At 49.3% G+C, this 14677-nt stretch overlaps 1 protein-coding gene across 12 annotated transcripts in view; it reads left to right on the top strand.

Annotated features, from left to right (window-relative positions):
- Nucleotides 1–14677, top strand: part of PATJ (PATJ crumbs cell polarity complex component) — a 1359209-nt gene that overhangs the window by 258383 nt on the left and 1086149 nt on the right. For all 12 annotated transcript variants that reach the window (XM_085602445.1, XM_085602441.1, XM_085602446.1 and 9 more), the window contains exon 13: nt 13653–13732. In XM_085602445.1, coding sequence (XP_085458571.1) covers nt 13653–13732 — 80 coding nt within the window. The remainder of the gene's footprint in view (nt 1–13652; nt 13733–14677) is intronic.

Below are 14677 nucleotides of genomic sequence, written 5' to 3'. Positions count from 1 at the left end.
TTCGTACACGTTTTCTTGTTCACTGCGTGTCAAATCGGTCAATAATTTCTCCATCATCGATCGAAAACCTCATGGCCGGCCATCGGGCCTATCCAAGTCGGGCCAGCCTTCTGATGATGGAATGGACTTGATTCCTATTCTGTCCTCGGTGCCATGCCAAGTACCCTCGCACCGACCAACATCAAGCATGTAACTTGTGCCTCTCTCCGGAGCACAAAGAAGATGACCGTGACACTTGTAAATTGTTTTGGTCCAAGAAGACTCTACGTGATCGTCGGGCTCGACAACAAGAAATGCAATGTCAAAGCATTCAATACACTCTGGATATCTTCGGGGAAGAATCCGAGCAAGAGGAGGTCGAAGCGTCCCCCGCAGAAGCAGATGCCTTCTTCAGAGTCCAATCCTGAGCTGGAGATCTATCTAGAGTCTGAAGATGTTCCTCCGGGACAAGGTGCTGTGAGTACCGAAGACCCCTTGCCCCTAAAACACTCTTCCAAAATGTATAAGGCTTTGGCACCACCTCTGCCCTCTGGCCATGGTTGGCACCGAGATATTGTTTCCGATGCCCTGCCTACCGGCTCGGCACTGAAACCGAACGTCAATCCTTCAGGCTCGGGACCGAGTCAAACAAAATCATCTTCTGATCCGAAACCATCAGGATCGATGGACAAAACTAGTTCGGAGCTGAAACCCTCAGCTCAAAAACAAAAACATGCTTTGGAACCAAAACCTTCTGCTCCGAAACAAAAACGCTCTTTGGAGCAGAAGCCTTCCACTCCCAAGGACAAGTCGATTTTGACACCAAAAACCAAGGACAGCTTCCCTGAGCCTCCAGAACCAATTTTACACATTCTAAATCCTAAGCAGAAAAAGATACAGGACATATTTCTGATAAAACGCCATCAAAACGCAAACTTCCTTTAGAGGACTCCGCCTACAAGATTCCTTTGAAGAAGAAGGAGGGCATGGCTACAAGCAGTGCTTATCCTACCCCACCACCCTCTCCACCACCATCTTCACCCCACTTAATATTTGAAGCTCCTTTACATATAACACCTCAGGGATCTCCACATACAGATCCAGATGGGGATAATATTGATGAGGACAATTTTTCCTGTAGACCCATGGAATGACTGCACCATTGACACTCCAGTCGATAATGACCCAGACTGTTATTCTGCAAAGCCATCACCTCCAGACGATAATATGGCTTGTCAACAACTCATTGCTAGAGCAGCAGAGTATCATGGGGTGGCATTACATAAAGAGTCCTTAGAAGAAAACATTTTATTTGAGACACTTGAATCCACACACAGGTGCTGTCAATCACTCCCTATGCTTAAAGCCATGCAGAGGATATCTTTAAAGACCCGGTACGGGCACATATTACTTAGAAGAACAGGGTCTAAAAACATCATCATCAGACCCCAATGCTTCCTCTTATAAAATCAATATCCTCTTGAGGTTTCTATATAGGAGTGTATAGAGGAAACAATTCCAAGGGTAGGGGTAAAGGTGCCTTACAGCGTAACACCCCGTCCCCTTACAAACAGTGACTTGCCCACACTTCCCCCGATCACTTAACACATGTTGGGGGAAGACTTTAACAATTTCTCCCTATTTGGCAATCCATAACAACCAACAAATGGGTGATCCAACATGGTTATTGCCTGGAGATTATCACCTATCCTCCAAACATCCCACCTCGCGTACACAAACTGTCGTTAGACTACTTACAGTTACTCAAACAAGAGGTGCAATCTCCCTTAGACAAATGAGCCATAGAATCAGTTCCATTACAGTACCAAAGTTCAGGGGTTTACTCTCTTTATTTTCGAATCCCCCAATAAGACGGTTCCTTAAGACCAATACTGGCTCTCAGAGTGTTAAACTACTACATACTGTCAGTAACTTCCATATGGTAACGCTTCCAAAAGTCCTTCCACTTCTACAGCAAGGCGACTTTATGTCTTTAGACTAGACTTAAAAGATGAATTTTTTCCCATCCCCATTCGTCCAGCTCATCGCAAATATCTCAGATTTCTGATAGCAGGCAAATACTACCAGTTCAAAGTACTTCCATTCGGAGTAACTACAGCTCCCAGAGTGTTTACCAAATGTCTAGCAGTAGTGGCAGCTCATCTTAGAAGACAACAAATACACGTCTTCCCGGACCTAGACGACTGCCTTATCAAAGCCAGCACACACCAAAAGTGTCTGGAATACACTCAGACCAAGCTACACCTACTGCACCAATTGGGTTTTGCGGTCAACATGCAAAAGTCTCACTTACAGGCCTCACAGATACAATCCTATATAGGAGCCACTCTCAACACTCACACAGCTTTAGACTCTCCAAATGCAGCAGAACCTGTGCGCCTAGACACTAGGGTTGTAGTATACATTTTTATTTCATTTCAATATCCAGACTCTATTGCTGCAGTTACAAATCGACCAATCCTTACCAGCCAAGTCATTCATGTGCCTACTAGGAATGATGGCGACATGCATTGCAATAGTGCCTCATGCAAGACAACACATGCGTCAGTTACAAGAATGCTTAGCACGTCAATGGAATCAATCACAGGGTCAATTAACAGATCTAGTGTTGGTAGGAAACCGCACCCATCGCTCTCTGCAGTGGTGGAACCCACAAAATGTATCGAAAGGGCATGCTCACAGCAGACTCAGCTCTTACAGGTTGGGGTGCACATCTCCACCATTAGACAATTCAGGGTCTCGTGGCCAGTTTAGTAACTAATTTCTTAGGAGAAGGGGATGTGTAAAGGAGATAGAGAGTGGCCATCGAATGAGGGGGCTGGGGAAACGAGGGGTGAAGCTTCCTGCAGACATCCCTGAGTTGATAATAAAGCAGGGTGTCCATGGGGCCGGAGTCGGCAGCAAGCGAGAAGAACGTGTTCCCAGGGTAGAGATCTGACACTGTGGAGAGCCCCAGGCGAGTACCGTGTTTAACCATCCCAGAAGTCTGGAGAGGAGGGAAAGCCGGGTGATGAGCGATTGGCATCGTGTTTGCGGAAAGCGTATCAGAGCCTGAAAATCTACGGAGCCCGTCCTAGGCCCAGCACAAAGTCTCAACTGTGTCAATCTCAGTGCGTGGGAGTTTCGCCAGGGCAAATAAAGCAGTCGTGAGCGGCCACGGGGCGGCGAGGTCAGCCTTCACCGCGACTTGAGGCTGGAATGGAGTGGAGTGAAGCCAGAAGTGAAGAAAACTGGTCTGGGCACTAAGGGCAGAGCTTGAAATCTGGGGCGCCAAGCCCGCTGCGCGACATCGGGAGGGTAAGGATATTATATGCGATCCTAGGCCCAAATCAGGGTGATAAGCAAAGAGCGAACCTTGCGAAAAAAAGTGGGCAGTGAGAGGGATGGGAATATTGACGAATAGATATAAAAACTTCGGGAGCACCACCATTTTGGCAATGGCTCTTTGCCCGGCTAGAGACAAAGGCAGCCGGTTCCAGAGGGGGATCTTGGACTCAAACCAGTCCACTGTGCGGCCAAAGTTAGCTCTCCAAAGTTCATCTACATCCCTTCTCAGCCAGATGCCTAAGTATCTAGTGGGCTCCGACACCCACACAAAGGGATAGTCTTGGGCAAAGGGCACTGTGGCATCAGTTAGGGGAAATAGCACAGACTTATTCCAGTTCACCTGGATTCCGGAGTAACCGCCAAAGTGTATCACCTCACCAACCAGTGGACTGATGTTCTCCTGGGGATTGCGGACATGAAGAGTAACATCGTCCGCGTACATGGAAACTAATAGAGCGCGAGCTGCAAAACCGATGCCTCTCTGGGTATGATGTTGTCGGAGTCGAGCTGCGAGGGGTTCCATTGCATTGGTGAAAAGCATGGGGGATAGCGGACAACCCTGCCAAGTACCACGCCTGATGGAGATGGGCTCAGAGATCTCGCCGTTAATTCGGAGACGGGCAGTAGGAAGAGTGTAGAGGAGTAACACTTTACGTAAAAAGACTGGGCTAAAACCCAAGCGGGGAAGGAGATAAAACAGGAAAGGCCACTCTCAAAGGCTTTAATGGCATCAAGCAGGGCGGCCAATGCCGGGAGCGCTAGGTTTATTTGATGGAGAACGGAGAAAATGGTCCGGACATTGTGGGAGATCGCGCGGCTGTGGATGAAACCTGGACTGGTCCGAGCGGGCAATGAGCGGCATGAGAGGAAGAAGGCAGGAGGCGAGTAGTTTGGCGAAAATGTTATGTCCGTATTAATTAGTGACAAAGGACGATAGGAATCTCGCAGCTCGGGTGGTTTGTCCGGCTCTAGGAGTAACGTGAGCAATGACTCGCGTCGCGACGGGGGGAACTGACCTGTCTCAAAGTACTCGTTATACATGGCGGCTAAATGAGGGACCAAAATCGGGGCAAAGATCATATAGAAGGAGGCCAGCAGGCCGGCCGAGCCGGGGGCCTTGTCACTGGGCATACCATTAATCGCCGCTAGGATTTCTTCTTTAGAGAAGGGCTCGTCAAGGAATTCCTGGTGGGAATTGCCGAGCAAAAGGAGCTGAAGGGTATCAAAATATTGGTCGAGAACCTCACTTGAAGGTACCGATCCAGCCGTGTAAAGTTGTGTGTAAAATGCAGTAAAGCGCGCTTTAATTTTCTCAGGGGAGGTGGTATGGGCAGGGTCAGCATCCTGAAGGGCGGTGATGTAGGACGCAGCCCGAGGTGGGCGGAGTAGATTGGCGAGGGTTTTACCGGGGCGTTCGCCCTCACCAAATAGGCACACCCGTGCCTCCCTACCAAGAAATGCAGGCTCCCTGTTGGCCTCATCGACGAAGTCGGTAAGTTTCCCACGGATCTGGGCAAGCGTGTCAGAGTTGGGGTTCCGGGAATGAGAAGAATCAAGAACCTTAATCTCCCTTTCCAATTTGTCAAGAGTGCCGCGGATAGAGTGTAGGACGCCAGACTGTTTGGAAATACATTCCCCACGAATGACTGCTTTAAAACCTTCCCAAAGCGTGGAGGGGGAGTCGACGGTACCCTCGTTAAGCTCGAAATAATTTGTGATTGCGGTTTGTATCTCATCACAAAAGACAGAGTCGCTCAGCGCATTAGGGGGAAGCCGCCAGGAGAAAGCACGGCAGGGGGAGTGGGGAGGAGGAGGCGAACAGGAGCATGATCCGAGAAGGTGCGCGCCATATGATCAACAGAGGTGAGCCAAACAAGGGCGTCCGGGTGATGATTCAGAGATCCAGGCGGGACCAACAGCCGCGGGAGCCAGTGACGCAGGTGCCCTCACGCGCATCGGGGCCCTCACGCGCATCGGGGCAAGTGTGGCGCCACGCGTCGTATAGGTAGTTATCAGTGAGAATGGAGCTGAGAAGTGAAGCCGCGCGCGGGTGAGAGACATGGGGGCCAGACCGGTCTAGAGTAGTGGACTGTGTTACATTAGAATCGCACCCCCAAAGGACGCAGCAGGGCCAAGGGCCGAAATATGGTGCCAGACTTGCGCGAAGAAGTCTGGGTCGTCACAGTTGGGACCGTACAGAGCAATGAGTGTCAGGGACTGGGCCTGCAGGGTGCCATGAAGGATCACAAAAAGCCCCCCAGGGTCGGTGGCCACCTGGGAAGTCTGCCACAGGAGCCCTTTGCATAACAGGATGGACACTCCCCGAGAGTAATTGGAATAGAAGGAAGAGTGAATTTCTCCCCAGTGTTGGGAAAGGTGTCTGGAGGAGGTAGCAGGTAACAGATGGGTCTCTTGTAAAAAACAAATGTCCACCTTGTGCCGAGTAAGATGGGCATGGACCAGTTGTGCCTTGCATTGATCGTCAAGTCCACAGACATTCCAGGTCCCGAGGGTAGTATCTGTCGTGGTGCCCTTGTTGAGGAAAGTAGTGACGAGGAGAGTAGTGAGGCAGCTAGAATCTTTGTGCAGATGCATGACGTGGTGCCGTGAATAATGGAGAAAGAAGGGCAGTGCAATCACCTTGAAAGCGCAATGAGATAGCGTAGTCCAAAATACAACTAAAGCCTCGTAAGGAGGCGCCAATTCAAACAGTACAACCCCCCCAGTAGGAATTTGGACAGCAGAGGTGCATGGAGAAAACATGACGTTGAGCCTGAGGGCAGCAGAGTTAGAACTAGCAAAGATGGAGTGACCTGTCGTGAAAAAGCCAGGCGAATGAACCTGTGCTAAAAAGAACAATATGGCCTCATAGGGAGGCAGTAAACCCCAGGAACCCCCAACCCGACCACCCGAACCCACCCCCAAAACAAACGAACCCATAGGACCCCTTACCCCCACTCCAACCCCGCAATCTGGCTGAGATACCACCCATTCCCACCCCGGGAGCCCACAACTAGCAAGGGAAAGTCTATGTCCATAGAGGGAATTATCCCGTGGGGGCATGGCGTGGCTCAGCGTACACCCTTGCCGAAAAGACAGGGTGGCCAAGCCGTAGGTCATGGCAGACAACAAGAAATAAACATCAGAGTGGAGGACACCACGCCCAGAGGTATGAAATGGGATGTCGTAGGAAGCAGTAATGACCAAGAGGGCTAACTCAAACTAAGAGCCTGAGTAACATGGAAAACAATCAGCAGACGGCAGTTCAGTCATTATCATTGAGGTTGTCATCAGTGGCAGCCTGGGAGTTGGCAGGCGAAGAACGATGCGACCTGTCCAACTTCTTTGCAAATGCCAACGCTTCCCTGGGGTCCGGAAAGATGAGTGTCTTGGAGCCTTGTTTGACACGCCGTTTAGTGGGATACGCCAATGAGTAAGAGACCTCATGCTTTTGAAGGATCCGTTTCGCCGGGAGGAACTCACGGCGAGTCGCCTCTACCGCAGTAGTGTAGTCGGGGTAGAACGACAAGGAGTTGCCCTGGTGACGAATTTCGCCCTGGCTGCTCGAAGAATGGCGTCACGGTCCCTGAAGTTCAGCATTTTGGCAATGATGGGGTGGGCTGGCAAGCCAGGGCGAGGGCCGAGGGAGCGGTAGGCCCGCTCAACAATGAAGACTGGTGAGAGAATGTCGCCAAAGAGCTCGCTAATAAGCTGTTCCACATAGTCCTCCATTCGAGAGATATTGGTAGATTCGGGCACTCCCGTGATGCGGAGGTTGCTCCTGCGGGAGCGCGCCTCCAAATCCTCATTTTTATTCCAAATGAGATCTAGTATCTTGTTCATCTGTAACAATTTTTGGCGATCTTGAGTGGCGGCATCCTCAGCGTCAGATACCCTAGTTTCGACATGCAGGAGACGTGCATCGTGTGAGTTAACTCTGGCCTTTACTGTGTCCAGGCGGGCTGACAATTGAGCAAGCTGAGCCACTATGCCCGTGACGGTGGATTTGACGTCCAACATGATAGCCTTAGCCATATCTGATAGGGCAGTGGGGTCGCCTCCATCAGTGACTGCGCACTCCTGACGTGTCGGACGGCGCTAATTGAAGGCAATTTTAGATTGTTTAGGGTCGGTTCTCCCCATGGTAGGTCAGAGGCAGGTGGGAGGCACGACCAGGCAGCAGAAGAGAGGCTGCGGTGAGAGGAGAAGGCGATTGCGCCCAGGGGCGGCAGAGCAGTGCCGCGGCGCGACGGGATGGAGCGGGGGCTCAGGGCCTGCAGGCGGGGTTACAGATGTACAGTGGGCAGTCAGCGGTCAGACCGGATGCAGGGGTGGTGTGAGAGCCGCAAGCGACAGCCCCAGTGAAGGCAGGCTAAGGCGGGCAGCCGGCAGGCCCACTAATCTGAAGGAGGTGTGTAGAGGCCTGTGCGTGTTGAATCCACTGGACTGGCGTGGCAGCGGGAGAGGTAGGTGAGGTGCAGGGCCGCCTGATGAGTAGCAGGCGCAGCGGCGCTAGCCCAGCCACAGGTGTCGCAGAGGATGGTGCAGGCAAAGAGTGCGCAATGGTGTGGGATGCTCAGAGGGCGGACCGCCCCAGCGCGAGGCCCAAGCAGCGGGACCAACAGGGGGAAGTAGCACCTGGACGGTCCGGCAGTAGAGATGGCGGGTACAAACCCACGGCGTGGCTCAGGCGCCACTGGCCCAAAGCAGCGGCGGCAACCAGGTCCAGCAGGAGGCAGAGGGTCAACACACCCCCAGGGGGCCACCGCAAGTCCAGAGCAGGAGGAATAAGGTAGGTGTCGGGCGCGGGGAGAGCGACAGGCCAGAGATCCAAGGGCGGACGCCAAGTGGGAGGGCGGCTGAAGGGAGTCTACCCCTGGGCGAACATAGCAAGCAGGCCTCAGAGGAGCCGGGGTCAGAAGATATCAAAGGCCGACACAGCAGCTGCAGCAGAGCGCTTCAAGGAGCCGGGGGGCGGCAGCAGGAGGGGGTCAGCAAGTAGCGGGGAGCCACGGGGAGCACGCCGCCCGCGTCGCCAGGCCCGGTGGAGGAAGGCGTGAGCGGCGGGTGCCAGTAGCTTTAGAGTGGCGCCCGCGGAGCGAGCAGGCCGGGGCCGGGCGGTATGGCTCACGTGCTCCCAACCCCACCACAGGACGCCCCCACAGCGACGGCGCTTACCGGTTCCGATGCAGGAGGGATGGAGGCGAGGTGCAGGGCAAAGATCCGGTGCCAGGAGGCGGCCGACAACCAGCTCCAGGAAGGCCGGGCCGCGCCAACCGTGGTGCCCAGGCCCAGAATACACGCGGCGGCGGATCTCGGCTCAGCGGTGTCGCAGGAGGGCAGGAGTGGAGCAGGCTGTGCCCCAAGGTTAGGTGAGTAGAAATGGCATGGTGTGGAGTAGTGATGGAGGATGAGTCTGCAGGATAACTGGCGGATTATCAGCTTGGCCGGCAGAGCCCACTCAGAGTGCGGCCATCTTGCAGCCGGCTAAGCCACACCCCCCATGAATGGAGGGAAGCTTGGTTTGATCTGATCACAGTGTCAGCACTTCTGTGATTTTTCAAAGCATCTCTCGCTCAGTGACTTGTTCCTCCTTGAGTGGAACTCAGGACTCCTGTATGCCTTTCCACCAATACCACTCCTGTCCTGAGCTCTTGAGAACATCATGACCGACCTAGCACATGTCATCCTAGTGGCTCTGGATGGGGCACTGAGAATATGGAATCCAGAAATTCTGGGAATAAGGATCTGTTCTCCGATCAACCTGTCCTTCTGGGAAGATCTGCTGTTGCAGCAGCAGGGCAGGGTTCTGCACCCAGGCCTTCAGGCTCCACCTTCATGTTTAGAAATTGAGAAGCAACAGCTGAACACCTTTGACCTTCCTTCGGATGTGGTTGAAATCATCTTGGCAGCCATGCGTCCCTCAACGAAGACCGTGTACAACTTTTGTTGGGACAAATTTGTGACTTGGTGTGTGTGGGACATAACAGATTGACCCTTTTCAGGAAGTTATCTGATGTTTTGTTGTTTTTTTTTTCTCTCGCCCGGCTAGGCTTTTATCTGGGCACTGTTAAATGGTACCTTTAGGATTATTCATGGTTGCCGGATCAGCCCTCATTATTCAAATCATCTTTTGTGATGTCTGTTTTTGAAAGTCATACAATATGTTTCCCCCCTCTCTCTTCATTAAGCATCAGTGGGACCTCTGCTTGGTTGTCACATATGTGATGTGCACTTCTTTTGAGCCACTTCACAGCTGTCTTTGCGACTTCTCACCCGCAAGACAGTGCTCTCATCACCATAACATCGGGCAGTGAGTGAGTGAGCTTCAAGCTCTCTGTTCCCAGACAAACAAGTTCTGCGGACGCAAAAATTCTTCTTGCCTAAAGTTGTGATGACACTCCACGTCGGTCAAAATATCACCACACTGTTGTTTGGTGCTCCACCTCACCACTCTGAGAAGGGACCCCATCGCTTGGACCCTAAAGGAACACGGAGTTTTTAAATCAGTTGTACTAGAGAACACCAAGTGGACGATTAGCTCTTTTTGGGGTTGGCTTGAGCGAAAAAAGGCAGGGCTGTGCAGAAGAGGACCATCTCCCATTGGATTGTACTCTGCATTAAGATCTGTTATGCACTAGTCAAAAAGCTGCCTCCAGAAGAACTGAGAATCATTCCACCAGGGCTTAACCTGCTACCACTGCATTGGCATGCGGAGTTCCCATCCTGGGCATCTGTCATTATTCAATAGTTCACAAAGCCCTACTGTGTGGACAGCCAGGTTCACCAAGATGGGCATTTCGCCCGCTCGCTGTTACGAGACTTCTGGTTTGATTCTGTTCACTGACCCTCCTCTGAATATGTATTTCTTTGGTATCTATTTAAAAAGTGAGGAAACTGTGGTTACAAGTCTCTATCAGAAGACCAATGTACTTGCCTTCAGTAATACTCTTACTGGTAGAGACTCTATCTAACCCCAGGTTCCTCATCGGCGCTCCACATCCCCCTGGTTCTGTGATTCTGACTCTTTTGATTAATACGATTCCATGTCCAAGAACCTGCACTCTGCTCAAATTCAGTTTGCAGTTGGGGCTTTGCATCTGGGGGTGTGAACTGCCTCAAAAGCTACTACTGTCAGCTTGCAGGAGTGACACCTATAGAGGTTCTGCACGTCCTTTCCAAAGTAGAATGGCATTCGTGCGAAACAGCACAGTGCCTCCTGCCGGCTTGCAGCTGTACTGCTGAATAGTGTTTGGATCTAGTCAGATGCCTGGAGAAAATTGAAAAGGTGAGGAATCTGCAGTTGGAGTCTGTACTGGAAAGAGTGGTAGAGAAGGTAAGGAACATGTTCTTTTTGGGGGTTGCCAAGGTCCCTCTTTGGCTTATCCTGAGAGGGATGATCCTATGTTTCCAAAACTTCCTAAGTGTTTTAGTGTAACAACCTTTCTTCCTCTGTAGGATGCCTGTGGTTGAGAGATGGACCACAAGATAAATAATATTTCAGGTGAACTACAAGATTCCAACCAGTAAAGAGAATTGATCTATCAAGGTTTTCCCTACATTTACATGTAGTAGATCAGAGCACTACCAGAATGTGGCTGACTGTGTGGTGCTTGATGAGTGTGAAAATCTCAGATGAAGCGAATGGTGGAGGGGAGTGAACAAAGATCACCTGATCAGTGTGCGGAGATTTAAACTACCATAATATTTCAAACCACTCACAAAATACCTATTTATACATACTAGGGCAGAAAAAACAAATCTATACAGTGTGTATGGTCACAAGGATTCATTGCTATTGAACTTTCAATAATCAATTAAAATTTAAATTGTGGGTCTTGTGAAAAGGTGATCCTGTTATGGTTGAATATAATACAACCTATCTTTTGGAGGGTGTTCAAGGTTTAAAAATGGGTGACCCCATTAAAGTCTAAAGAGGATTTTTGTTTGTTAGGTGGGTCAATACCGGTGAGAACAGGGTAACATCTACCAAATATGGGTGACTTGACCGATATGCTATGTGTCCAGCATGTGGACAAAGTTTATGCCCATTACCACTTGTTTGATTATAGAAAATATGGCACCGGTGTAGCGTGTTGAATTACTTCAAGTCCATACACCCTATAGGACCCTGTCACCAGTGCTTAATTTGGAAAAAACATAAGTGTCATGGCCTTCATCTGGAGGCCTCTGCAGTTTGCACCACACATTGCCGCTGTCAGCACTGCCAATGACTGAACTTACACAGCTACAAACCATCACACTGCTACAAGTGTGACAATTCTAACTGTTCAAGGCCGCCAAAGCTTTAAGAATGGCTTGGGGGGCAGGTTTTAGTTGCGTTTAATGTATGTTGAATTACCAAATAGCTGTTTTACTGTTAATGTTTAAATTACACAAACAATGACACCATGTGCAGCTGTCTGAAGTGCAGCTTCCGACAATTAACTGCCAGTAATTAAGTGCCAGTGCCAATCACCGGAAACACCCGGCTCAAATTAAGCACTGCCTGTCACAGTGACTGGACAATGTCATCCGTGATGCCATTAACATTGTCATTTGAGATGTCACCAGTGATGTATTCGATGATTTCCATAAAATGCTATGATTGATGCAGTATCTGAAGTCGTAAGCAGTTCATGACCGGATTAGCGTAAAACAAGTCTCCGGGGTGAGTGGACCAGGTTGGGAGTTCGATCCTGTCGGCAGGGCATTATAGCAGCACTTAACCCAGAAAACACTGCCTTGAACATCCGGCTGACTAAATGTGTCCATCTTGTATACAAAAAGTTTGGGGGCCTGGGAGCCAACCGGGCAACTCTGCAGTTCCACCTATCATGCCTCCCGGTTTATGTGCCTCCGCCCAGACCACCCCCTATGCCATGCGCCAGCACTTTATAAGACTCTCCCTCATGGAAGTAGTCCCAGAAAGTTATAGTTTATTGAACTAACGATAACGTCCGCCCTGTCATGCACCGTCAATTAACCTTTAATATTTATGGTTAATTAAAATCTTTACAATGTGCAATACTTATAAAAACCAATCAATTTTATAAAATCAGACGGTCTACTAGGACATTATAAAAGATTCGGTTATAAATTAATAAGTACATTAATACAGAATAGTCTATCAAGTGCCTTTGTGTGCTGGCAGCAAATAGATTGTCAGACAGCTTTAAGAAAGTGTGGATGCTGTAAAATAGTAGCCGATTGTTCCTTTGAGATAGGTGATATTAAGCTAAATAGGCACCACACTGCAAAAAAAAAAAAAAAGACCAGCAAACTTGTTCCTTTGTAGTTAGCTGTAATAATACGATCATAGCTTGCGTTAAGAAAAACTAAACAAAAAGCAGAAATTCACTGGAATAAAAGCAAAGCAAAGGCTAAAGTGACGCTATAGTTAGATGTTGAAACTTCTATGAACTAAAGTTTAAAAAACGAAAAAACGCTGAAGTTTCTCAGTTATAATTTCATTAACTAATCTAGGTATGTGTTTCGTGTGTAATATATGTGTATGTTACTTATTTACATGTTACTTAAACCTATTAAAAAACAACTTCCCTGCACTGAAAAGTCCTGGTGTAATTAACTGCTATGTAATGGTAGCAATACCGTGTACTGAGAGTCTGTTGTGGTCGAATATCAGAAGGTCAGTCATATTATGTTCTCAATGCCTGTCAAATAGTTGTGTTTGATCTTTTGCAAGCGAGGCAGTATTACAGGCATGTAAGAACGCTGAAATGATGTAAATTTCAAGAGAACTCCGTGCCAACTGAAGACTGGCAAAGAAGGATGCTTATATCAAATCTCATGTAACTTCAGCCCTAATTAAACCAGACGAGGCTTCTCGCCTGCCAAACAGTCTTGAAACGCCCTGAGCTGATGTGAACCCTTGATAACAGTGCGCATCCTGCAGATGTTCATTCTGCAGAAGAGGGATGCTGCTCTAAAGGGGCGTGCATCTAAATAGCGCAATTACCTGCTTTTGCGACTTGTCAGATTCACGTTATAACACGCACAACGCTTCGTAGTTACAAAGAAACACAGTTTGACAGTCAGGTCTCGCCTTGTCTATTTGACAGTGGTCACGTGGCTACCGAGCCGCTAGATTGCGTCTCACAGATATGGGCATCTCGCCATCTCCGTGGTGTTGCATATACCTTGGCTGATCTCCATGATCCTCCTAGACTAATACCAAATCTTAGATTTTTGTTATTCTCGTTGTTGTTGTTCAATTTATTTTGTCCCTTATTAAAGTGTTTGGCAGTAAATGCGTTTCGTCCAGCAGTGCACACACTGAACTGCTCAACTTTCTTTTATTCCAGACTCAGGCCTTGGCACGTCAGATAATGATGCATTGAAGTCAAAGTGGGAGAATCACCTGGGAGCCGATTATGAAGTTATGGTATGCCAAAGAGATTGATGTTTTGGAGGCTAATGCCTCATTGGAAAAAACAAATGAGCCATAGCTATGAGGGATTTGGTAGGGAAGCCAAGTTGAAAAAGTGGTACCGTTCCTTAATGGCTTGTCTTCGAGAAATGTTTCTTCCTTGTACTTCAGTTACTTTGCCTGATAATCTCTGTGTCTTATTAAATGTGCCCCTTTTTGGTACACTGAAGGGCAAACCAGTGAGGTCCATAGGCAGTGGTTCTTCTCCCTCTCCATGCCCTCAACTCTCGGCTTCACCAGAAACTGCAAAGGATGGATACTCCTTCCCGGTAACGAATAAGAAGTAAATTAGTAGTGGGCGGCTCCCTCTTCTTTGCCTTTTTGAATTAAGAACAGCGGAGAGATCTTGAGTTCTCCATTGGTGTCCTTTATTGTCTCTTGAGCCTGGTGCAAAACCAAACCAAAGGGGATGATGGACGGAGTGTTGAACATTGCAAGCACTCACCCCCAGTCAACTGATCTGGGTTTAATCCATCATCATTCTTTAGCTCACTCCGCCACCCCAGTTCAGACATGGCCATATGCAAATCAGTCTGACCCTGTGCCTCAAGGGAACAGTCCAGCCCAAACTGCCAAGCCATGTCTTCCCTGGACCGGAAACAAGCATCCTGGGACCGGTTTCGGGTTCATAACCCTCATCAGCCAGGCTATCTTGAATCAAGTTGCAAAGTGAGCAAGGGACCCACGTCTGGGCATACCCTGCCAACTTAGGGCGAGCAAAGCAAAACCAAAGGGGATGATGGACGGAGTGTTGAACATTTAAGCACTCACCCCCAGTCAACTGATCTGGGTTTAATCCCTCATCATTCTTTAGCTCACTCCACCACCCCAGTTCAGACATGGCCATATGCCAGTTGTGGGGCCCTATCCCAAGAAACCGGATACCCTCACCGCCCAGCC

This window comes from Triturus cristatus, chromosome 4_2 (genome assembly GCF_964204655.1).
Source record: "Triturus cristatus chromosome 4_2, aTriCri1.1, whole genome shotgun sequence".
Lineage (NCBI taxonomy): Eukaryota > Metazoa > Chordata > Amphibia > Caudata > Salamandridae > Triturus > Triturus cristatus.
This window is presented reverse-complemented; position numbering and strand designations above follow the sequence as displayed.